A 25,126-nucleotide genomic window follows, 5' to 3' on the forward strand; every position below is an offset into this window, starting at 1 on the left:
TGGGTGAGAATGGAGAGAAGAGGGGAAGTGGTGGAGCTTAAAGTGCGGACTCACATCTGCAAAAAAAAATTAAGTCGGGGGGGATGAGAGACGTAAAGAAAAGGAAAGAATTGAAGACACCTGGTTCTCGTCAGAGCACCCTCCACCCAGCCACACACACACACACACACACACACACACTTTGAGGTTTGTTAGGATTTATCCTGCTTACATTTCTCCTCTGCTATGCATCATTTCATGTCTACACCCGTGCCCGGCACCTCAACAAAGTGCCATACACTCTCCACTGCACTCTCACTTTTCCACCTCTCCTTCCTCTCGCCCTATAACTCCGCTCTTTGTTTTCCCTCTCTCCCTCCCTCCCCTCTCCCCTCGATGATGGGACAGAACTGGTCTTCGCCCCCTCTTCCCTTTCTTCCCTCTCTCTTCCCTCCCTCCTGCTCTGTTCTTTCTGGGGAGGCAGACAAGCCACATTCCACAGGGAGGCCCAGGCGCCCTTTTCTGACACGTCTCAGCGTTACACCCCTCCCTCATCCCTCTATTCCTCCTTTCTAGCCCACCAATGCCCCCCCCCCCCCCCCTTCTCCTCCTCCCAATGGGCTGCCTCTTTGCCCCTCCTTTTACCTCAGTTCCCTCTGGCTGTATGTCCAATCTCCCCAATACCTCCTGTCCGTACACCCACTTCCTCATTTGTCCGCTGACCACCTACAGCATCTACCTGTGACCTTCTTTATCTATCTATCTATCTATCTATCTATCTATCTATCTATCTATCTATCTATCGCTATCCACCACCCACACCATCTACCTACCTACCTACCTACCTACCTACCTACTACCTCTATCTCTCTCTCTCTCTCTCTCTCTCTCTCTCTCTCTCTCTATATATATATATATATATATATATATATATATATATAGTATCTATCTCTCTATCTATCCATCTATCTATCTATATATATATCTCTCTCTCTCTCTCTCTCTCTCTCTCTCTCTATCTCTCTATCTATCTATGACAAAGACAAAAAATGAGAAGGACAGAGACAGAATACAGAGAGGGGTTTGATGGCTGGAGATGGCTGTGATTTCTCTCAGGTTCCCAAGGGGCCCAAGGAAAAGACGGCTTTGTGTTCTGACAAGACCGCGCTGTCAGGAGTTCTGTGTGTGTGTCTTTTTTGCTCCAGTGCGCACTGGCATGGTGTTTAAGCACCAACACTAGCCTGCACTACACCTTCAGGTGAGAGACTCAAGCGTGGAGGAGAAATGAACAAGAGAAGGAGGAGGAGGAGGAGGAGGAGGTATATCCAAGACTTTAAGGTTGAAGCACAAGAGCAGGTTCTTATACAATGTTGTCAGGTGACCAGTGTCAGTATCGAGGCGGTCTGTGTCAGACAATATTGATTTTATGAGAAGTGGGCGCAAGCTAAAAAATACAGCCTCTCTGGTCACCAAGCACCACTAGTCGTGGGATGGAATAAGGTATAAAGGTTCAAGGCCGTGGATTTAAGATAAGATTGTTTTACTTAAATGGTGTGAATGGAGACGAAAAACCAAGCAAGAGTGAGAAAAAGAGATGAATAAAGAAAGAAAAATCAGCTGGTTGTGATATCAGAGCAGCCACTCAACAGTGCTCACTGGAACAGAACTCCCATCTTATCCAGTGGGTGAGGAGGTGGTAAGAGAGAGGGGTGGGGGGTGAAGGAGAGGTGTATGGTGGTAACCAAAGGCTGGTAATACTGAGCAGAGATGACAGGGACACACACACAAATACAGAGTAACTACCCTACGTCCCACAAGATAATGTAAAAATAAAGGTTATACTCATAAATTCTGCCTCCTGACTATATACTGAATTTTCCACTCAATTGTTCAGTAAAATACACATAAACTAGGAACAGGCTGCAGTGGCAGAAAGCACAAAAGTTCCAGAAAAAATATCCAGAGTACAGGAAGGACATGTCTGCCTCATGACAACACAAATCCTTTCAATCTGAGCAAATTGAGTTTAACAGAAAACGAAATTGCTGTGTATTTACTGTTACATTATATGTGGATGTAACATTCTTTGCGAGGTGAGGGCTGGGATCTGGAGGAAAGGTTGTGCTTGTCTTTCATGGTCCACAGCGGATAGAAAGAAAAAGAAGTACAGTGAGGGAGAGGAAGAGAAAAAGATGGAAAGAGAGAGGGAGGTATGTTTGTGGTTGGTAGCCCGCTCAAGAGAGGAAATACCAGCGTGCACCCACACACACACACACACACACACACAAATACACACACACAGGTGCAAAAACATAGAGAGCAGAGACACGTCCGAGAGAATAAAGACCTGCTTTGTATGAGCTACAGGTTTGGTGTTTATGTGTGTGCATTTGTGCGTGGCTGTGTGTGTGTGTGTGTCCTCGGATGAAGGTTGCTGAGGAAGCAGGGTGAGGATGCAGTCAGGAGAAGGAGGAGGGAGAGCAGGACAGGAGTGAAGGGCCTTGAGTGTTTCATTCACCTAAGGCTCCATCATAATAATTAGGGGGAATAATTTTAGCAGCAGGGAGGAAACCCTGATTTTTTTCCCCTGGGTTTCCTCAACTCGAAACTCAGCTGGTGTCGGAGAGCCCAGAACTCACACTGACTCTCTGTGATGGGCGGACACAACACACACACACACACACACACACACACACACACACACACACACACACACAGAACGGTACATACAGTAAGAAGGAGAATTTGTTCTCTCCTAAACTCTTCATCAATTGTAGTAGTCAATGCATGTACATGAAATCATGCATGAATCAGTGAATTTCCATCATTAGATGACAACACTCAGCAGACATTCTTGTGCGGTTATGGACAAATGACTAATGTAGAGACCTCTGTGTTTGTGTGTGTGTGTGTGTGCGTGCGTGCGTTTGTGTGTGAAGGCTCGGGTCCATCGGAGAGCAATCAGAAAAGAACTCTGTGGATTTTTGGGTGAATGAGAAATAAAAAAGTAGAATTTCATCCAAGAGGTTCCGGGAAGTTTGGAAATTCCATTTGACGTGTGTGTGTGTGTGTGTGTGTGTGCATGTGTATGTATGTGTGTGTGTGTGTGTGTGTGTGTGTGTGTGTGTGTGTGTGTGTGTGTGTGTGTGTGTGTGTGTGTGTGTGTGTGTGTGTGTGTGTGTGTGTGCAGGGGGGACTGACGCACAGGAGGCAAGATAAATGGCATAACTGGAGACACTGCACGCTGACGTGTCAAACACACACAAACACCACTTCATGGATCAGTGAAAAAATAAAACAGACTCTCCCACACACACTCCTTAAGCGTCCAATATCGAGTGTGTGTGTTTACCTTGTGCGAGTGTATGTCTGATCCCCACGACAGGACAAAATGGCTTCTCTCACCTTCAGAGCTTAAACGTCAGTTGTGTTTTCTAATGTTTTCTCAACCAGTAACATGTAATAATATATCAGTGGGAACCTGCGGCATATGAATTATCATGGTGGACTTTGTCCCGGTGGAATTAGTTGGCACATTATGAACAGTGGGTAATTAAAGCACCTAGGAGCCAACCTGTCAGAGCTTTTCACTGTTCGCACATGCAGGGCTGACAATTACCAGAGTCTGGCCGACTACGTCTGTACACATCTGTACATTATGTAACGACGTGGTGTGTACATGCTGTTCCATACAATGTACCGTACAGTACATATGCACAAGTTGCACAAAGGGGAGGTGTTGCAAAACAAGTCTTGCAAGCTCTGTAAATATATAAACATCATGTCAAATGCATGCATGACATTTACACAGAAACTCAGATACACACACACACACACACACACACACACACACACACACACACACACACACACACACACACACACACACACCTGTTGCTGTTGCAGGTGCAGTAAATCGACTGGGCTAATCTCTCCGTTGGTGTCTCCGTTAGACCCGCCCTCTCTACCTCCCCCTCCATCTGATTGGCTGCTGAGGCTGCTGACTCCGTTCTGGTTCGACGGTGTCGTTCGAATGGTCTCAGAGGCTGATTCCACCATCATCACTGGCACCTGAGAGCAGAGAGGAAGGAGGGGGGTTAGGGGTGAGAGGCAAAACAACACACAGATTGAACAAAAGTGACCTGGGCAGTTTGAGCAGAAAGCCTGCTCCCATCTGAGTGAACAAACAAGGCAGGAAACTAAAGTAAACACACGCAGAGATAGAGAAGTGAATTGTATGTGTTCATGTGCGTGTGTGTGTGTGCACGTGTACTTTGTGAAAAGGCCTTTTGGTCATGAACCACCCACACGCAAACATGTGGCCAAGTGGCCACAAAGCAACACTTGAAGCAGACACTTTTTTGTCTGCATGTAAATGTGTGTCTAGGAGCGTACGCATGGATTAGGATCAGACGTGCAGCAAATCTAAACTGACAAGGCTGTTAATACTCTGCTATATAGTTAAATAACACAGACATTTCTGCAATAATCAGAGGTGGCATGTGTGCACTGTGTGAGAGCCATGAGCAGGTTGGTCTTTGAGAAAGATCTGTTTGATGCACCTTCATAGGGACTCTAATTAGAGCGTGTTCCTTCCACAAAACCCGACAAAACGAGCCGTTCCTGGATGTGTTGTTGTTTTTGAGAAACAACGCCTCGCAAACACACAGGCGCATTTGCCATCGTTAGGAGCCTGAGCGTGGGAGAGAGGAGACGCCGAGACACACACATACGCGTGCAGAACACACACAAGGCAGCTAACACATAACAAAACAAACCTTCATACAAGCACGCAGGCTGTGAACTCCTAATGACAAGCTCAATCTCGTCTTTCTGCCTCATCCAGTTTTAGAAATTAACAGACACACACACAAGCGCATAGTTATTAAGGGGAAAGTTCTAATGCTTTTATTTCAGCAACCCAGGGTGGGTACACAAAACGCCATCGAGGCATTGTACCCGCCGTCTGTGTGCGACTGTGTGTGTATGTGTGCGTTTTTCAGAAGAGTACAACCCATGCCTTCTGGGGAAACAATAAAAGGCATTTCATGAGAGAATCTAACTTTTATTTTCCTCTGAGGCAAGAGCAGGTGGAGCTCTGTGTGTGGTGTGTGTGTGTGTGTGTGTGTGTGTGTGTCTGTAGGCCTATTTTATTTAGTGAGACTCTGACAGCAGGTGAGGATGTGAAAGAGCGCTGGTGGCTCTGTTAATGGAATGCTGCCAGATGTTTGCTGAGGGACAGGGACCTGAGCGTGTGTGTGTGTGTGTGTGTGGGAGGGGATACAAGTGTGTGCAGGTGTATGGGCTGGTGGGTGTGCGAGATAAAGGATCAGTTAACCCAAATCCCCCCCCAAAATATATTCTCCCACAAGTGGTGTCTAGCCATGCAGATAGTTTTATTTTCCAAGGTTTTGGGATACCAGGTATTTTTTGCCGCTGCCTCGATACAAGGAAGTTGAATAGAATTGTGTCTGTGCTACATTTGTTTATTCTACAAACAACATTCCATTAGCTATCATCGTATTGTATGGGGATAGTGTCAGAAGGGGTATTTCTCAAGGCCCATAAAACTAAAAATCGATCGAGCTTCAGGGTACATGATAAAATATGTTTTTTTGTTTGGAAGTTCATTCTTGACCAGGGAAACAGCAGGTGGCCAAAGAAATGGTGAGATTGTTTTAGTCAAATGTATGTTTTCTTTAATTTGGTTGAACTAACCCTTTAAAGGTACAAGAGGCCTATAGGCAGATTTCCCCAGTTCTCCCTAACAAGCGGCACCATTTCAAAACCAACCACAAATCACACTGCGACATTTTTCCTCCACATCGACTCTCTCCTGTCTCCTTCCTGGCACCCATCCGCCTGTGAAGTTAAGACTGCGAAGATGAGCGTTATTGTGACATTTAAAGCTAGTCACTTAATCTCCAACCTCATTCCTCCTCCCTACACTTCCTCCTCTCTTCATTCTCCTTCCTTTCGTCTCCACCCGCCTTCGTCCAGACCTCCGCTAGGTCAAACTGCTCCCTGAGGTAATATTATGAAGCAAGGCATAGTGCTGAGTGATCAACAGATCCCGCCGCACACTCTACTGACTTTGCACTGCAGTAGAAACTCCTCGCATCATCACATGTCTCACTAAGCATGAATCACCGGCCTGCTATCTAGCCCACACTATACTCCGCTGTGCTGTAATGTACTGTACACCCATCTGCTTCTTACTCTTCCTCATTGACCTTATTAGCAATGAAGGGAAGAGAGATAAAGACAGACAGAGAGATAGAGCTTGCAGGTGGACAAGGACCTAATGGGAAAGTGGGGAGTGTGTAAAGACGGGAGCGCATGCCCTCTTTTTCGCACACACAGGCAGTGTGGTATGCTCGTCTAAAGGGTGTGTACTCTGTCATATCCTGTAATGGGTGTATATAAGCTGGTGTAATGGAGGTCGGGAAAAAGGCAGGGGCATAAATCTAGCCTGAAGTCTCTGATTAGGGTTATGATACACACACACACACAGTGCTTTAAGTTTAAGTGTTTCTGGCAGCGAAGAGGAGCTGCCCGTGCAGAGGCCTGCCTCAACCCGCTACTCACTCTTTCTGTGTCTCTTCCTCGCTCTCTCTACATGCTTAGACCCCCTCCAGCTGAACCCCTGACCTGAGAGTGTGTTGGGAGAGACATTCCCACTACCCTGAGGGGACCGAGCGAGGGAGGGAGGGAGGGGCGCAGATCAGAGAGATAAAGAATGTGTTTGGAGGAGAGGGAAATAAAAGGCCTCCTTTGCCTTTTAATTGGGATGGAGAAGAGAAGAAGGGAAATGGGACTCAACATGTTTCTGATGACTCTATGTGTGTTTGTCTTAGAGGCTGACACCTACCTTTGTACTGTAAAGGATTAGCTCACAGCGAACGCTAGGTGCATGTGTTTGTGTGTGTGATTGATGAGCGGAGAGGAGCCGGGATGAGTCCTGTTTCGACACGTACGCTTTTTCAGATGTTCCCCGAAAATTTAGCACTAATAATAATCAGAACTCAACTCTCCCTTCTGTTCCTTCCCTCTACTCTGGGTGTGTGGAGTTCAAACAAGCCGAGCCAAATGCCCAGTGAGCTGCCTCACAACGGCTGACTCTCAGGCTTTGTTGGAGGGATTGGCTCTGTCAGATTCCTCCTGGTCACAGCTCGTCAGAACCGTAAAGCCGGACCAGTTTTACTTTCTGTGAATGTGTGTGTGTGAGAAAGAGGGTTGTGTACGGTGTGTATTTATGTGTGCATCTGTGTTTACAGCAGCTTAGTGAGATAATAAGTCTTTATCATGTTATGCCTCATGTGGGAATATTTCCAGCAGTCCCAGAACGCCTGTTCTGTTTCCTCCGCCTTGCATCAGCTCGCAGGAACGCTGCTTATTAGGCAAAGAACTGAGGGAATAAGGGTGGGAGGGAGAGTAGGGGGAGGGGGGGAAAGAAGGGAAGGGGGGTGGGGGGTAAGGAAAAAGAATTGTCTGTACCAGTATATACACTCCATCATCTATCTACTTTCATCTGACTCTTGAATTATCTGTCTTTCTCCTACTCTCTGCCTGCTGTCTTTCTCCCTCTGGTTATGCCTGGTAACTAGTGGCAGGTTCAACATTAAAGTTTTCACCCTGAAATAGAATCCACATAGGTTATTTCTATGATCTCTGATAGTTCAATCAATATTTGTGAGCAAGAGAAACACTCTTCCCGGAGACGGAAATCTGAGGAATTGGAGCTCCAACCTGTTTTGTAATCAGGAAACAGAATTTGGAGGTGCCTCTGTTGACAATGAGGGGCTGGGTGGATTGATAACATATTTGGTTAAGCTGTTATACCTAAAGGCGCTTTATTTCATTACAACTGACAGTCGCAAACTAAAAACACAACTGAAAAGATATGACCCTGGTTGGTGTCATTGTGTACACTAACTGTCTGAAGTACTTTACATTTACTTTGTCACATAAAAGCACATTTGAGCTATATTTCTATGCTTTGACAGGGACATACAGACGGAAAATAATTTAAATACTTCCACACCCATGTTTTCACATTCGTACAATGCAAGCTGGCAAAGACTCCGCCATTAAATAAACCGTGACACTGGCCCCGAGGGAATCTGCTTCAACCCCAAACCCCAGAACAAACCCAACTATCAGGTCTGGGCTCTTAAATCTCCATTAATCACTCCTTAGGTTCAAATGTGAGAGATGCAACATGAAACACTGTGCGAAATGCAATTAAATAAATGTAATACTTGGCACAGAGTGAGACATTTAGTGGGGAAAAAAATGAAATGAGTAAACATGGGTTGTTAATTAACCTTCCAGTAGTGATACAGCAGCTGTGACTATTGGAGAGACAATGTGTTCTTGTACAATCATAGTTTCAGGACAGAGTTTCCACCACAGCCCTGCAGCTCCTATATATCCTGCTACTAAAGCACTTTCCTCTTTATCTTTCCAAGCAAGCAGATATTGAAATATCTAACTAATGAGGCTACCTTGTGCATGTTAAGACGTGTTGATGCTAAGAACAGCATCACCCTAAATGCAATTCAATGAATTACTGTCAGACAGGTCACGACTTAAAAAATATATTTTTAAGTCTGCACTGCTGTATCACTGCAATTCATTTGTTTCAAAAGTATTTTTTCCCACATCTTTTAATTTATTAATTGAGACATAAGTTGTTACTACCTCTCTTTGAAGACTTGAAATAGCAGAATTTTCTCCATAAATTGCTAAGATGCATTAAATTCAGTCTCAATGCATTTGAAGTTTTGGATCTTTGGGTTTATTATCAAAGTATTAAATTAAATTGGTGATCTGAGCGTAAAACACACAACTGTACATATAAAGAATAACTAACAACTATAGCCCCATTCGGTACATCTATATGTTTCAGATGTCTCCTGCAATCATCTCTACTCTCCTGACTCTAAAGAATGACAGAAGGGAGAGGAAGAGGGGATAGGAGGGATATCTGCGTGGCATTTCTGAGCTGACGTGTATTAACTTCAATAAAAGAGAATGAGGTCAGGGGAAAGCTGAAGAAATAACACACACGTATTCTCACACAAGAGAGCGCACACATAAAAACATACTGCGCAAATTCTTTTTCCATCACTTCCCTGTCCAAGTTTGGTTGTTCCCTCAGCAGCTGGCCGTTGCTACGTGCTAGACAGATTTGCAGCAGGATGCTACACCGGAGCAGCCAGGTTGTGCTTCAACGCAGAGCTAAAGCTAGCAGCTAACAGCACTGCTCCAGGCTACTCTGGCAGTCGGCCAGTGCTAACAGGTTGGCTACCAGCAAAGGGCTAATGCTAGATGTCTGCGGCTGCCCTGGCCCTGCTCCAGTGCTAACAGGTGAACTCCATTATCCCACACACACAGATAGTCACTCAGATGTGGGCCAATATCTACTACTGGCTGGCTCGCTTGCTGGCTGGCTTCAAAGAGCATCGTCCACCCAGAGAGAGAAGCTAGCAGCGCTGGCCTATAGGCTGACCTCCAGCCTGCTGTGCAGCTGGCTCATAGAGAAGCCAGTGCTGTTGTTAAAGAGTGAAGAGAAGAAGAGAGGGGCTCAGAGTGCAGATGATAAGAAAATCCCCTGCTATATAAACATGGGGAATTCTTCTATACTTCTGCAGGACAGTCTGCCAAATGGCGTTCGGTCTGTCTGAGCATTTAGGTGAGTGTTTGTGTGCTTATCTGTGTATTGGCTGTACAGTATGTAACCTGCCATATATGTTATCCCACCCCCTCCTATTCTCTGGCGTGTATGCGCGTCCATGTGTGAATTGTGTGTCTGCTTGCCTGCCTGCAGTTCTCTGAAGACAAAGTCCCTGTTTACAGAGCCCATAAAGATTAGCCTCCCTCGGTCAGGTGGGTTCTGGAGCCATAGGTAAACACACAGCACATTCCGCACCGATGAGATCGCTCCGTATGTGTGTATGACCGGGGCAAACATACACTCCTGCCTTTACCTCGACCCTTCCTTTAGAGTGCAATAAGTGATTTACCAGTTTGCAGACGGCTGTTTGTTCGAAATACTGGAGACAGACACAAAGATACACACACATACGCTCACACTGCACACACAAATATTTGTAGAAGGAGCGGACTTCATGCACACCTCATTTATCGGAGCCTAAAATCACGAGTTGTACATTCCTAGAGGTAAAGCTTGCGCATGTGCGTGTTCCTGTGTCTCCGTCGGATATCATCCTGTGATCATGAGGGTGAAAAATCCCCGTTTTCCCCTTCATCTCTCCCCTCTGTCCGGAGAGGTAATGGAGGCTGAGGTCAGGTTATGACAGTCCACACGGCTAATACTCAGATTGTATTTAACACGGTGGAACAGAGGTGAAGAGGGGAGGTGGAGGAATGGAGGGCAAGAGAGAGAGGAGCTTGGAAAAAGGCGACGTGCCTTTATTTGGATCTGGAACCAGCTAGAGCGCCGCGGAGCAATTAGCAGCTCTGTCCTACGAGAGCTCTTTATTAGAATGACCTTCACTGTGAGGGGGAGGGAGGGAGGGAGGACGGGGGGGGGGGGGGGAGAAGGGGAGAAGAAGAGACATTTTGAGAGAGACAGATGAAAAGGTGTCAGTAGGGAAATGGACAAATGGCATAGAGGTGAAATAGTAAAGAGTAAACTGAGACTTAAGTACATTGAGATATAATTTCTGTATTTGCGCGGTGTGAAGAGGGTGTGTGGTGAATTTGATCTGTCTGACCCTCAGTCCACCATGTACCAAAAACCAGGTTGACATGGGTGACAAGAATTCATAAATGCACACGCAGCCAACACAATTCCAGTCTTTGAGCCTTCTCCAGTGTGATATAATGTGTGTGTGACCTGTCAATAATACATGAATGCTCAGTCCTATATAAAAAGTGGACTATCCTTCAGTTCATGTTAGGAGAAGCTAACATTCAAACAAGAAAGTGCTCCATTCCTGAAACTGATATTCTCCACCTTCAGCATATAAATGACCAACTTCCTAACTTTAATTAGCAATGGATCATTTATATTGTCTTGCATGAAAAGAACAAATTGTAGAAGAAGAGGTAACTTTGTTGTAGTTGACTTCAGGTGAGACATCATTTCATTTATGATCAACATTTATATTACAGAAGATAGAGTGAATAGATTTAATATTACCTGAAAATGAGCAATAGCGACTTACAATAATAAACGGTTACAATGGATTAAAAACATTGTGGTGTACAAAATATAAATAAATAAATATCAAAGTGGACATATAATTTTATACATCGGCTTTCAAGTCGGGCACTTTGCATTTCCTAGTTAATTAATAGATTGGATCAGAGCGGGTTTAATCAAATATAATTGAATAAGTCCACAGTAAAAACAGGCCAGACTTTAAAGGAGACATGCAGAGAAAATGATAGCATGTCCACTTTTCAAATTAATTGAATTTTAGTACTTTTGAACTTGGTCCAAGCTGTTACAGAGGTAATTAATTCACATCCTATCCAAAAGTGCTAAAACAAGATGATATCCCTGAGCATTCAGTATGGATCCACACACACACACACACACACACACACACACACACACACACACACACACACACACACACACACACACACACACACACACACACACACACACACACTGTATATTCTTTCTTTCCAAAAAGCTAAATAAAAATCAACACTTTTGCACGCCAGTCTATAATGTATTCCATGTAATTGTTAGTTTTCTGTTCTTCTTGCTCTTTTCTCCTTACTTTTGTCTTACAGGCCGCAACTAAAATATTAATAATTTCTCAGGCGGTTCTCATTGTATTAAAAAATGTCTCCTTTATAATTTATCACAGAAAGAAAAATCTTTGTTATAGTGACAAGCATGCTAATTAATAGAAGTAGAAGGAACATTGAGAGAAGTCATACTAATTTGGAACATGCTAATATTAATAGAATAATTTATGGCGCAGTATAAATAAATTAATAGAGTATTTCGTTTGAAAAAGAGATGCCTTCATTTCAATTTAGGAGAAAAGAGCAAAAAAATGTCTGCCTCTTGGACAAGGACATTAATAACAGTGCTCTATCACCAAGAGAGAAAAGGAAGTGACAAACTAAACATGCACTGTTCACTTTTAAAACACATCAATATTTAAGTCAGCTAATGAAAACTGGATGAGCAACACTTGTATTCCCTAGCTTGTTATTTTCATTTGCTGTTTAAGGACTTTTTGACTGGTAAATCTGTGCAGAATCTGTGAAAGGCGGAACAATTTTTTTTCTTCTTTAAATGAGATGCCTCTTACTCTTCCCATTGGCTTCATGTAAACTAACAGCTGTGTGCCAGGCAGTGGGTGAGAGAGGCAGAGAAATAGATGGAGAGAGAGAGAAAGAGTAACAAAGACCACGAGTGAGGGAGAGAGAGAAGTGGACTGGATCATTACCATCCTTATTACTCCTCATTAAAATACACCCATCACAAAGACATTCTGCTGTGTGTGTGTGTGCGTGTGTGTGAGCGTGTGCGCCTGCACGCATACGCATGCGACCGAGCGGGTGCGTGTGTGCGTTTCTGGTGTTCCTGATGTGCACATGTGCGTCCTTATGCAAAAGTGACAAAAAAAGAACAATATAATTGAAGAAATGTACGCAGTAATAATAGGTATTCAGAAAATGATAATTCATATTAAACAGGGTGCACAAAGTCAGCCTCATTTGCATGTTTTAGATTATATGCATTTCAAAAGTAATTTCCGCAGGGCATATGAATGACATTAATTCCCGGGCGGGTTCTGCTATAGACCTCAAACTATCAAACACTCAAACATTTAACAGATGAAAAAACGAGGGAGCTAGGCAAGGGGAGATTTCAAGGTTAAAGTATTTGAATGTGAATTTTTAAACTTCTTTCTTGGTTTGTTTAAAGTTGCTCCACAGCTAGACTAAGAGTTCCATTAATTTGGAGATTCAGCGAACGACAGATGTTTGTTTTTTTTTCTTACTCAGCTGTATGTGTGTGAGTGAGAGTGTGAGTTTTCCCGTACCAGTCCGAGAAAGACACCTCTCCTCTTAATCCACAACCATTTCCTCAGCAATAAGCCTGAATTGGTCTGACTCACTTTGTGAGTCATGCGCTTGTGTCACTCTAGAAACCAGACTAGCACAATCCAACAGAGAGAAGGAAAAGACAGAGCTCCAATATCCTCGTTAACTGATCCCGAGTGATGGAGGGGAAAGAAAAAGTGAGGAAAAGGATGAGAAAAAAGGATGTGGCGATGAGGGGGGTACGGGGACAATGGCGAGAGCGGGCAGAAGGAGAAGGAGACAGAGGGTTCCCTCTCCTCGTGTGTTCATGCCGAGAGGAAGACCCCGGGGCAGGAAACAGGCTGGATGAATGTGTGATTCCAGTGGAAAACTCTGGATGCCATGGACAACATTCTTCTCTTATTAGGGAATCTGGTCTGCAGCCACATTATAGCGCCTGACTCATTACTGCGTATGTGTGTGTCTGTCAGACAGACACAAATCGCACACACACACACACACACATCAAGATGTTCCCCACCTGTTATTCTCGCTAAATTTTGGCCAACGCACATAGCTAGAGATTCATAGCTAGGGAAGAGGGGGGTAAGTAGCGAGAAGAAAGAGTATAGGAGGGGGAAACTAAAGCGCTCGGCATGTCTGTGTCTTGTTTGTGGTTTGTTTTCATCTGTAAACAGAGCTGCTGCTGTGAGTATGTTAGCATGTCATTATCTCATTAAGAATTGATGGCTTCTGCACAGTTCAAACTGAACTGTTTTGTTTGTGAGCGTTCAACGACTGAAGTTGTACAAACACAACAACCACAAAACACACATCTACTACGGCGCGTCCGACACGCACAGAAGCGAGTAGATGGTCGCACGATTCTCGTTGCTTCGCACACAAACACACACTTATTTAACAGAGAAACTCAGATTGAAGAAAACACATTGATGGACCAAAGTGGCACTTCTCCCTCTCCATCCCTGCCTCTCTCTCCTGTCACCGTGTCCCCTGACAACCTTTTTTTGTTGCTGATGTTTAAGCACTCTCAGTGATGTGAAGCATTCTGTGTAAGCAGACTTCAGAGAGTGAAGGGGGGTTGCGGGTGAGACGGGTGGGAGAGCATATCTAGGGGCAATAAAAGTGGGCTAATTGGGGCCTGGGAAACATGTTTGTTTTCTCGCTTGTTCTTTTTCCCCTCTTTCATTATTTTTCCCAGCCAGTCACAGCAGATCTGTTCATCTGAGAAGGACGAGCGGAGAAAGCAAAGAGGATTAGATCCTGTAAGACACAAATCGTTGCACGTATAGATGTGCAACTGCGCTCACGCGGACACATGCACGGACGGATTTAACATACCATAAGGCAGTCGTGGGGTGTGTGTATTGAACAAGATCTGTCTGTCTTAACCAAATGACCAACAGGGTGCACAGGGCTCTCCACTGGTCCACTCTGCCTTATCAATACACCGCTGCTCGGCCTATTCAGCAGCAAAGAGCTTTCCTTTGGCTGCAGCTCAACGCTGGATCAATGTTATGAGCAATGCAGACAAACTGCTGCTAAACAGACTGGCCCCTGCCTCAAAGGGCCGTCACCACGCCGGCTCCCCCAGGCTCGGATCGTTCTACTAATGGAGGTCTCCGCTGGGGCCCCCGAGGGCCCCTAACCACCAAACAGGCCCCCAAGGATTCACCCCCCTTCTCTCCTCAATCTCTCTCGCTGTCACCCCCAACCCCCCCCTACCCCCCCCCCCACCCCCCCACCCCTGAATCGTTTCTCCATCCACATGGCTGTATTGACCTCCGCCTCTTTAATCAGGAGTGCTGACTTGTCCTCAAGTGGGCATTTTGCGTGTGTTCACAACATCCATGCTAATATGGAGTGTATGTGTTTAAACTGCTGACTGCAAAAGTCCAGCTTGACTGTTTCAAGTAGTGAAAAAGGGAGAAAAAAAAATCCCTCTCTCTCGCCCTCCCCGTAAACGTTACTGGGATCCCTCACCACAAGACTCCTGACTAGTCATTCTCCTCGCCCCTACATTTGTCTTCTTTAATAACAGTGAAAATAGCAAGAGATGAAAAAAGAGCGATGGAAAAAAACCCTGCATATTTGTCATTTCCGATTGTTTACCTTTTTCACGGCAAATTGATTTTTACATCTCCTGTTACTGGAAGCTCTCTGGGCTCAACTGCCAGGCCTGTCTGGCTGTGGCCTCGGCTGCCAAACCTCGTCTCTGGGCTTTATGACCTGGCTCTGGGGAGGACTTTTAAGGCTTTCAACTCACAAGTAATTTCAATGATACAATACTGCTTTTGTCCTAACCACCTTTGTTGTTTCTTGTTCTCCCTGCCGCCTCTGACTCTCTCTTTCTTTGCCTCCCTTTTCATCTCTCATTCCCAAATCCTTTTTTCACTGGCTGTGAGTGTGAGTCGAAAAGACTCAGGCCCTCTTCTTGTCCATACCTGTTTGTTTGCAGAAAAGGTGGACTTGTTGCATCCTGATGAGTTGACTTTCAAACAGAAAAACTAGTTATAGGACATACGCACTAAAACCCTCAAGCTGACATTTAAGGCTTGCTGTGGGGCGAGCCTGGTTGAAGTAAGCTAGAGTTTCACTGTGGTGGCTGGGCGGTGCGCTGTGGTTCGGATCTTCCTGGGTTCTGGTAGGACTGAGGTTTGCCTGCAGGGACCTCCAGTGAGCCAGGCAGCAGGCCTGAGCTAAACTGAGGCCAAAGCCCGGAATAGTCCTCAGTGCAGAGGGCAGGCCTAATGGTGTGTTTGTAAGGGCGAACCCAAACAAACAACCTGCAGTTTGAATTGAAGTCTCTAAGGCCAGATGCTCCATGTCAAACGGGAGAAACGCACACAAACACACGCAAACACATGGCGAGTGTGTATACAGAGATCAGGGGCTGAAATAGACTTGTGGCAAAAGAAGTGCACCACGTACCTCCAGACTAAAGTCATAGCATCAGCCGCAGCACTGGACTTCTGTCTCGCACACAGCCTCTGTGTGTGTTTCGTGTGTGGGTGCATGCGTGTGCATACTAACTGAGGTTCCGCGATTTCTCTCCATATTCACACTAATGAGAGAAAACGGCTAGAAAAGCTCTTCTGTAATTACTCCCCAAGGAGCCAGGTTTCAACATGGCCACGGTGAATAAACAAATACACGCTCACACACACACACACACACATACACACACACATACCCACACATATACAGTATGCTGATACATCTAAAACAGCGTGAAGCTGACATTTAAACATGTTCACCTGTTGGAAAGTGAGTGTGTGTATGGGAGCATGTGTGAAAGTGAAAGAGAGAATAATATCAGTAATATCATATCTTTATAGACGGTGAGGATATCTGCTAATTAGAACCTTAGAAGTCATTTTGTATGTGTGTGTGTTTGTGTGTGTACATTTATGAAACAAACTTAACACCATTTTCCTCACAATTAGACCCTTCTCAACAGAGTGGTTGAACTCAGTCCAATCTCTTGTAATGACAAATGTAAAAGGAGCTTTGCCATAAAAACGCTAGTGTTGCTTAATGTGTGTGTGTGTGTGTGTGTGTGTGTGTGTGTGTGTGTGTGTGTGTGTGTGTGTGTGTGTGTGTATGTGTGTGTGTGTGTGTGTGTGTGTGTGTATGTGTGTGTGTGTGTGTGTCGAGAGGAGCGGGAGAGGAAAAAACTGAAAGAGAGATAATGGGGCGTACATAAGGTCAATGTTTTTATGAAATCACGGCCTTTGTCACACTGCATCAGTTCTGACTTTTCTGAATTTAATAGCGCCTTTAATGCAGCCAATGTTGGCCTTGAAAACCTGCTCACACTCAGACAAAGAAGCAGAGATATACGACAAAATCAGGCAATCATTTTGTCTGTCTGTGAGTGAATAGTTGGGAAAGGAGTCTTTGAGGCATTCACACACACACTCTCACACACACACACACACACACACACACACACACACACACTCCCTGCCCAGTGTTTGTGGTGGCGGAGCACAGCTGGTAACATCTGGATGTATTTTAGAAGTGTTTACATTTCCAAAATGCTGAAAAACTACACAGAAAGAGAGAGACAGGATTTTGAAAAACATTGCAGGTGCCAGAAGAGTAATAAAGAAAAGAGCGAGTCCCAAAAGAAGATTGTTTAAAATCTATCACAGTGGAGTTATTTCACTTACACACACACACACACACACACACACACACACACACACATATGCTCATAACCGTTGGCCAATTGCAGTTTTTGCCATAATCCTAGTCCAACAATAACTGACATCTGGAGCACTAATTGGCAGACTACAGCTTCTCCGTCTGAGTTTTGTCCCATCAAGCTTCCCTTACTGTAGCTGCTCGAATGAAAGCAGAGACTTTGCGCATCAGCTTCGCTACGCGCCGTGTCTTTACTGACAACCACTCTTACGCACTCACCGCCACACACAACACAGCAATTTTCGCCGACACACAAATACACACACACACACAATCAGAAGCATAACTACAGACACACACACACACACACACACACACACACACACACACACACACACACACACAAAACAGCTGCATTTCCATTTTACTTTCCCTAAATGACGAAAACACAAAAAACAGTTGGACTTCATTCTGCCTAATCAAAGCTGACATCCAGTACATCTCTGTGAGATGACGTCAACAATGAAGAGACGCACACACACACACACACACACACACACTTTCTGTTACAGTCTTGGATGTAATTTCAGTGATTGGGTGTAATTTACCAGTGTAAGTTGAAACCAAACAGGGCAACGAGAGTGATCCCTGCTAGATCAAAAAGAAACCATACACAATGGGGTGGGAGGCAATACACACACACACACGCACACACACACACACACACAAAAAGTCGTAGAAGTAGAAAAAGTCCCAGGTTGTCTGAGGTGTTACAAAATGGCGATGTGCTTGAATTTACAAGAAATTAGTATTTGAATATTGTCCCACGCAATAGTGTCCTTTGGGATCACTGTAATCCGCTCAGGTATGCCACTTTCCCATGGTCCAACCTAACCTCAGCACACACACACACACATACACAGGGGAGATTATTAAAGCGACCTCGTGGCACATGGAGGTTCCTGATGGATTTAACATCAGGAATGATTGTTAACTTTTAGGACTAAAAAGACTTGGAGTGACTCCTGAGAAAAACAGAGCTCTTAGCCAGACAAATGGATCACATGACAACTGGGCCGCAGCAGCAGGGACCCCTGGGAAAACGGCACAGTGCCATCTCTCAGATCATACAGACTCATGAGCCAAGCCGTAATGACGCTGTGCAGCTCTCTATCATATTTAGGTATGAATGTACCATTCACATGGACGGGTTGAAGAGGGTTTTTTGCCGTGAATATGTGCATCACAGTCAAGTGGTAAAAAAAAAAAAAGATAATCACCGTGAAATAAATTAAACCTATTAGGAGGAACATATGCTCAAGGTGACAGAAGAAATTAATTTGGCTCAACTATTGAGACCCATACCTCCACCCCGCTATAGGATTTCTACCAAACTAATTATCACGCTCCACTTTCAGAAATAATAAGGAAAGTACTTAATAGGTTAGGATTCACCCCTGCATTGATATGTCCATTTAACATTACTGCTTTCATGCCCACACACTCTTGCCTTAATGCAATTTCACATCCGTGATTTAAAATAGGAGATGGAATTATATTTCAAGTGGTGTCAGGATTAGAATATACAAGCAGTGATATTAAAATACTGTAAGGTCTTCTGTGTGTGTGTGCACCGAGCCTCTCTGAGTGGCTGAAGCGGAGGTAAAGATGTTAAATAATGTTTTTGTCACAGTTTAGGATGGCGAAGGAATTACAATGAAACCACTGATCTCTGATTAGTCTTCTCTCACTGTATATTAATTTTGTTCCCTCTCTGCTTTATGCTGGTTTTAATTTTTAAACAGAACACAGATATGGAAAGACCCCCAAGTGTGTGCTTCTACGCCAGCAACCCAAGTCTGTTTGTCTAGCCACACATTCGCTCCAATTATAACTACATCCAAATGCAACTATTGTTTCATTTCAAACATTCTTTAAAATTAAAATCACTTTCTTGTGTTTTTATCCCCCTACTTACGCACCACTGAATTAGCATTTAAGCGCCCCAGGATATGGAGAAAGTGCGAAGTCAAAATGCAGGTTAGGCCAGTTTTGTTCATTATTATCAGTGCAACACAAGTTAAGCATAAAATACATGAATAAAAAGATTAAGCAAGCCCTTAAGATGAGTTTTATCAAATTTATGTTTTTCATTACTTATTTTTCAAAGAATATAAATGCAATGCAACATTAATCATGCATTCGCAAGGATCTTTATGTGAACTACAGCTCTTTTTTTTTATCCATTTAAAATATGCCCCCCTGTCCTTTGCTTATTTCTCCCTGTGTGATATGTCGCTGAGCTCCGTGTCTCTTTTTTTGCATCCTGTGAGAGGTAAAGAAAAGGAGTCAATATCCTGATGAAGTCTGAGAGGATTACTATATGTCACAGTACAGCTCACACAACAGAGTACATTCCACACACGAACAGCGCCAACATCTTCTCTCCCCAAATGCATCAGCTGAGCTACTGTCAGAAACATCAAAATAAATAGAAAAATAATGATAAGAACATGGAGAGACTGAGAGGGAGAGGTCTATTAAGTGCTGTGGTTTTCTATTAAACTCTAGTGGAGGCGGGGGAGAAAAAGGGGAAGAGGAGTTCACATTATCTAAGAGAATTCCAATTAATACTCTCCCCCTCAGTAATTAGCTACTAAAATAGCTAGCGAACAAACCCAAAATCCCAACCCTGACGCCACCGCGCCGCCTAATTAATTCTCAAATCAGGAGCATCTGATGCAGAAATGAACCTGATCGTGTAGATGACAGACAGACTGGTCAGAATAAACCGTGAGGACTAGTGTTTCAGTGTGAATTCAAAACAAAAAGACCCGTCTGCCTTTTTGTGAGCTCAGCATTTTTTCGTTCCTCATCATGTTCTGCTATGTTGTTGTTACTTTTTCTTTTGGAATGGCTCTATATCTTAAAATACAGTCGACTTACTGCAACGGAACTAGAGTTGAGCTAATTGCTCGATACATTTGGTCACAGACTAAAGCAAATGCCATTAATTTACCTCAATAAGGGAAAACTAAGTTAAATAAGAGGTATAAAACAAAAGAAGGAGCATACTGAGCGATCTAGGCCGAACCAAATGAAGAGAATGAGGGAGGGAAATCTGAAGCGAGGGGACATAGCCAGAAAAGTGGATATCTTTTAGCCGTCTGCCGCTCATTTGCTTCTTTAACTGGTCAGTTCTTCCACTGTTTAATGCAAACAGATGAGGCCTTTTCTCGCTCTTTTTCCAAATCCTTTCTTTTTAACGGTGGCTTCTTGGCCTCTGCAGTAACGTCAGCACAGCGTCTATTAAAACAGCATGTGTCCCAGCCTGCTACACACACACACATAGAAAAACACATAGCCTCTGCACTTGGGACTTTTTTTGCGTGAACTTTTAACCTCTTTCCACGAAGTGACATCTGGGGCATGGCGGGGGTTAAGGTGTGCCGAAGGTTTTTACACACATTGCCGTGCTCACACAGCAATGTGGTATGAGGTATCATTAAGTCATCTATCTGCGGCTCCTATCAGTGACCAGTGCTGATGGATAACAAGTCACAGATAAACTCAATCAGCCAACAGCCACCTGGACACAAGGTGGGCTGTAAGATCCCACTCTAATAATACCGGCATAATTCATCTGCTTTTCAATATGCACATGGCGGCCTGTTTCAATTAGACCTCTAACGCGCACACACACACACACACACACACACACACACACACACACACACACACACACACACACAGCTTGTGGACAATACATTCGCTCTAGCAATGGCTTTTAATATATTGAGATATCCATCAGGTAGATTTTACACAGATTTTCTCAGCCCACACACAAACACATGTAGACTACGTCACAGTACCACATTATATAAAACACACGCTGTCACATGCTGATCTGTATCTGGACAAGTCAAACTGTGATAAAGTCACTCTTCAACTACAGCAATCGATGGAAGTAATTTATTTACCTCACCAGGCAATTTCTTCTCTGTCTTCAGAGAGAAGGGGAGAGGGAAGAAGAGAGAGAGACAGAGAGACAGAGGGAGATTTGGCAAGCCTGTGTGAGTGGTGTGTAAATTAATCTAACAGCAGTGAGATCCAGAGCCATGTATAAGTCCATAAAACAAGAGGAGGTTAAAGCAGCTCACATCATACACACACACATCAGGCAAAGGTCCAACACCAAAACCACTTCTTCCAGAGAGAGAAGGGACGTGAAACGTCATCTAGGTTCCATTAATGTGATGTGCTATCCCTGGATGCCACTAAAAAGAGGGAAAAAAAGAACAGTTAAGAGTCCTTTCTCCTTTTCCTTTCTTGCTTGCTTTCTCTCCATTCAAAAGCAACACACAGCGGAGAGAGGCCTGTCCACGGTCCTTAACTTTAACTCAATGAAATAAAAGGCACTTAACTAAGCCTCAATGATCGATACAAACACCGCTGCTGGCTGGTGCTCACACACACATACACACATGCAGACACACACTTATCCCACCTCCTCAGATGCTCATGCATATGCATGTCCATTGTGATTTATGCATCCTGGCGGGGGTGTGAGCCTATCTGAGAGCAAGGCCAACACACAGGTCAGCTCATTTGTAAATCAGTTGCCTATTTATGGATGTGTACGTGTGAGTGTTTGTGTGTGTATGTGTATATGTGTGGCTGTTTGTGCCTATAAATCTGTGTCTATGTGCTTATGGGTTGAGGTCAGTGCTGGAAACAGGCTCATAATCACTGTAGCACCTTCAGTCATTATATTTATTGAATTATTTTCAGCTCCTGCTCTTGGTGTGTGTAAATCACACTAGCTATGGTTTGCCGTCCATTCAGTGTGTGCGTGTGTGTGTGTGTGTGTGTGTGTGTGTGTGTGTGTGTCCCAAGTCATGTCCGCTGAGTGCTGACTACTTCTGCCAACCGGCGCTCTGACCCCGCTCTTTGCAGCAGGAAGTCACCCAACTTTCTGACCTCTCTTATTATTCCCAGGGAAGGTTGGGGAAAGCCTTTAGAAAACCACCTTCCCATCAGAGTGGCTGACAGTTAATAGGGTCCCCATGGTCTCTTCTGTCCTTTGCACTGGATTATGGGTAAAAATGAGACAAGATCTACACCCTAAGAGGTGTTGGGGGTTAAACGTACGTTCATTTGTGGCATAATCTGAGAATTTAGCCTTCTTTGCACACAAAGTGAAGAAAACAGTGTGTGCTTTCCTTTGTGGAAATTCTGTGGTGTTGCTCCACCCTCCTCCCACCTCCTCTGAACAACAGATTTGGGCTAATAGGGCAGCTGCTTGTCCCCCCTCCCCTAAAGCCCTGCTATGCTGCTCCCCCTGCAACCTTTCCACCCCATCTCCCCTCTCAAAAAAAAAGCCCAAGAGGAAGCCTGTTGTTTTCAACTTGTTTTTGACACGGCTGGAAATGGAAAAGTTCCAACTGTTGGAAAGCTCATCGCAGAAAGAAGAAGCATTTAATTTGTCCACTATTTTCCTTGAGTGGTGCTTGGGATATATTTCCAGATCATTTCAATGGTAGCAAATAAAGGAATAAAACACAGTGTGCCATGAGGCTGTCTGTTTATCCATCTATCCATCTATCCATCTATCGAGCCGTGTGTCTCTCCTTTTCTGTTTTCATCACAGGCAACCGTATCCCAGAAATAAACCCAGGCCGGCCAGTAACCACGCTTTGTAACGTCATCACTCACACACAGTTTATATGCTCCACAATACAAAATAACTCATTTGGAAAGCAAGTGCCTGGATACACAAAAAAAGGGAAATATGAAAACATTGCAAGCTATTGCAACACAAAAAATAATACCAGGGGAAACACTACGGAGATAAAAACCCTCAAACACACACAATCGACCCCTTAAGGCGTGTGTAAGTGAGCTCATAGGGTTTCAATGGATTGAAAACTACTGTGAGTGCGAGCACAATCACATAAGACAGCTGGGTCCGACCTCTATGTGTGTTCATTTGTGTTTGTTTGTGGGTGAGTGCGTGTTTGTGTGTATGTGTGGGGGGGGTGCCCATATGTGTAACTGGAGCCAAACTGTAAGCCATATGCCATCCTCCCTCTGGTGCCAGCCCCCCTAAACCAGACACACACAAACACACGCATGCACTCATAAACACACTTACATGTACACACACAGGCTTGCCAGTATAAAAAAAAAAAAATCAAAAAAAGAATCCCCTCCACTTCATTAGGAAAGTAAACACAAGTGCTGTCTGAAGTGGCTAATTAGAGACTAATTACTCCCTGCTCGTTACTAATGCAAATTAGATTACGCTGCTTAACTTCCTCGTGTCCACAACGCTGCTGTTAATTGAGGCCTTTTGAAATTAAATTACCCGCTAATTAGCATATCAAAATCATTAATTCTGAGCAAGGAGGGGAAAAAAACAACAACAAATGCCAAGTTTTGCTAATGCGTTTTGCTAATTGAATATGTACGCTCAATACGGGGGTTTTGTGCCAGGAATACCTATTCAGCTGATCAGCGTAAGCAGCCAGACAGAAACACCATGCATCATAAGAGCAGCATATAATTAAAGGAACCATTCCATCTCTCCAAACGCTTTGTCAATATTTCCCTCTGAACGCACGACTCCACTGATGGGATAGAGGAGAGACTCGGAGAGAAAGGAGTGTGAGAGGGGTTGGATATTCATCTCATGAGAGGCAAAAGAGCCACTGTATGTGAATGTGGAGTGTGTGCGTTGCAGTGGTATGTGAGCGGGGTTAGCCTTTGTCCAGGCTGTAAGGTTTCTTTGAAGTAAGGAACTCGGTCTCTCTGCTGCTCTCCTAAAGCCCCGAACCCCCCCGCCAGCGCTTTCTCCGCAACCCCCCCTCTCTCTTCAACTGGCCCCTCTTCACCTCCGCTACAATACCTGTCCAATTAGGGAAACACACACGCACATACATCCACACATGCATCCACATTTTATGGCCACTAGCAGGTGAACAGCCCAATCTTTCCTTCAATCAAAGCTGAATCTGTTTTTTTCTTCTCTCTCTTCTCACTGAATAGATGATTTGAAACTTTGTGGATTAGAAATGGTGAGCATATTCATGGCCCGGCCTATACCTGCTTATGAATAAGAGAGGAGGCACACAGAGGAGCCAGGAGCTATTAGCTACTTTAATCTGCTGACGAAATAAAAGAATCATACATCTAAAGATCCATCTCAGCTTTGCATGTAAAACCAGCTGAAATAATGTCATTACGAACAACTCCCCTTTCCCTTTCCTAAATATCTATCCAATCAGGGTGCGTGAAAAGCCCCATTCAGGTTGGCCCTTATAAAAGTTTCATCTTATTACACTTTCTAACTTCTCATTTCATTATCCCTATAATGGCAGATGAAAAAAACGAATGGTAAAATTGAGAGGTAGCCATACAAAAAAATTAAATAACCATGATAATTAGATGTAAAGATATTATAATTCCTTTAACAGGATGCATAGAAACTGCTGCTCGACAATATTTGCCCTAATTGCTAGAATTATCATATTAACCAGTTACCATTTGAGTAAGTTGATTAAAAAATTGATTATTCGTCTATTTCTTTTAGGAGTTTCTTAATCAAAATCTTACATCCTTGAAAAATTAATTTGAAGCCGTTTCTTATCAGTTAATTAAATCGGGTTGGAAGTCATTTTTTCTGCGCGGCATGATTAGAACGGTTCTGTTCTCCTCTGTTCAGACACCATGACGTTAGAGGGGGAACTTTTCACTGTCTCATCAAACATTCACAACCACAAGAATAGGACTTCTTTGAAGGGCCCGCCGCCTTTTTTTCTTCTTCCAAACCTCTGCCTTTCTGATAAATTGTGCTATACTCAATAGATCTTTCTTTCTCGTTAACACGTTCTCATTAACGGACAGAGAAAGCGAAAGGAGAGGGACGGGGAAGGAAAAAGGAGCGCGGTGAGGA

At 44.0% G+C, this 25,126-nt stretch overlaps 1 protein-coding gene across 4 annotated transcripts in view; it reads right to left on the reverse strand.

Moving 5' to 3' along the window:
* foxp4 (forkhead box P4) overlaps positions 1 to 25,126 on the reverse strand; it is a 92,743-nt gene that overhangs the window by 55,345 nt on the left and 12,272 nt on the right. For all 4 annotated transcript variants that reach the window (XM_029431409.1, XM_029431408.1, XM_029431410.1 and 1 more), the window contains exon 2: positions 3,871 to 4,050. In XM_029431409.1, coding sequence (XP_029287269.1) covers positions 3,871 to 4,041 — 171 coding nt within the window. In that variant the 5' untranslated portion in view covers positions 4,042 to 4,050. The remainder of the gene's footprint in view (positions 1 to 3,870; positions 4,051 to 25,126) is intronic.

This window comes from Cottoperca gobio, chromosome 5 (assembly GCF_900634415.1).
Source record: "Cottoperca gobio chromosome 5, fCotGob3.1, whole genome shotgun sequence".
NCBI classification, from domain to species: Eukaryota; Metazoa; Chordata; class Actinopteri; order Perciformes; family Bovichtidae; genus Cottoperca; species Cottoperca gobio.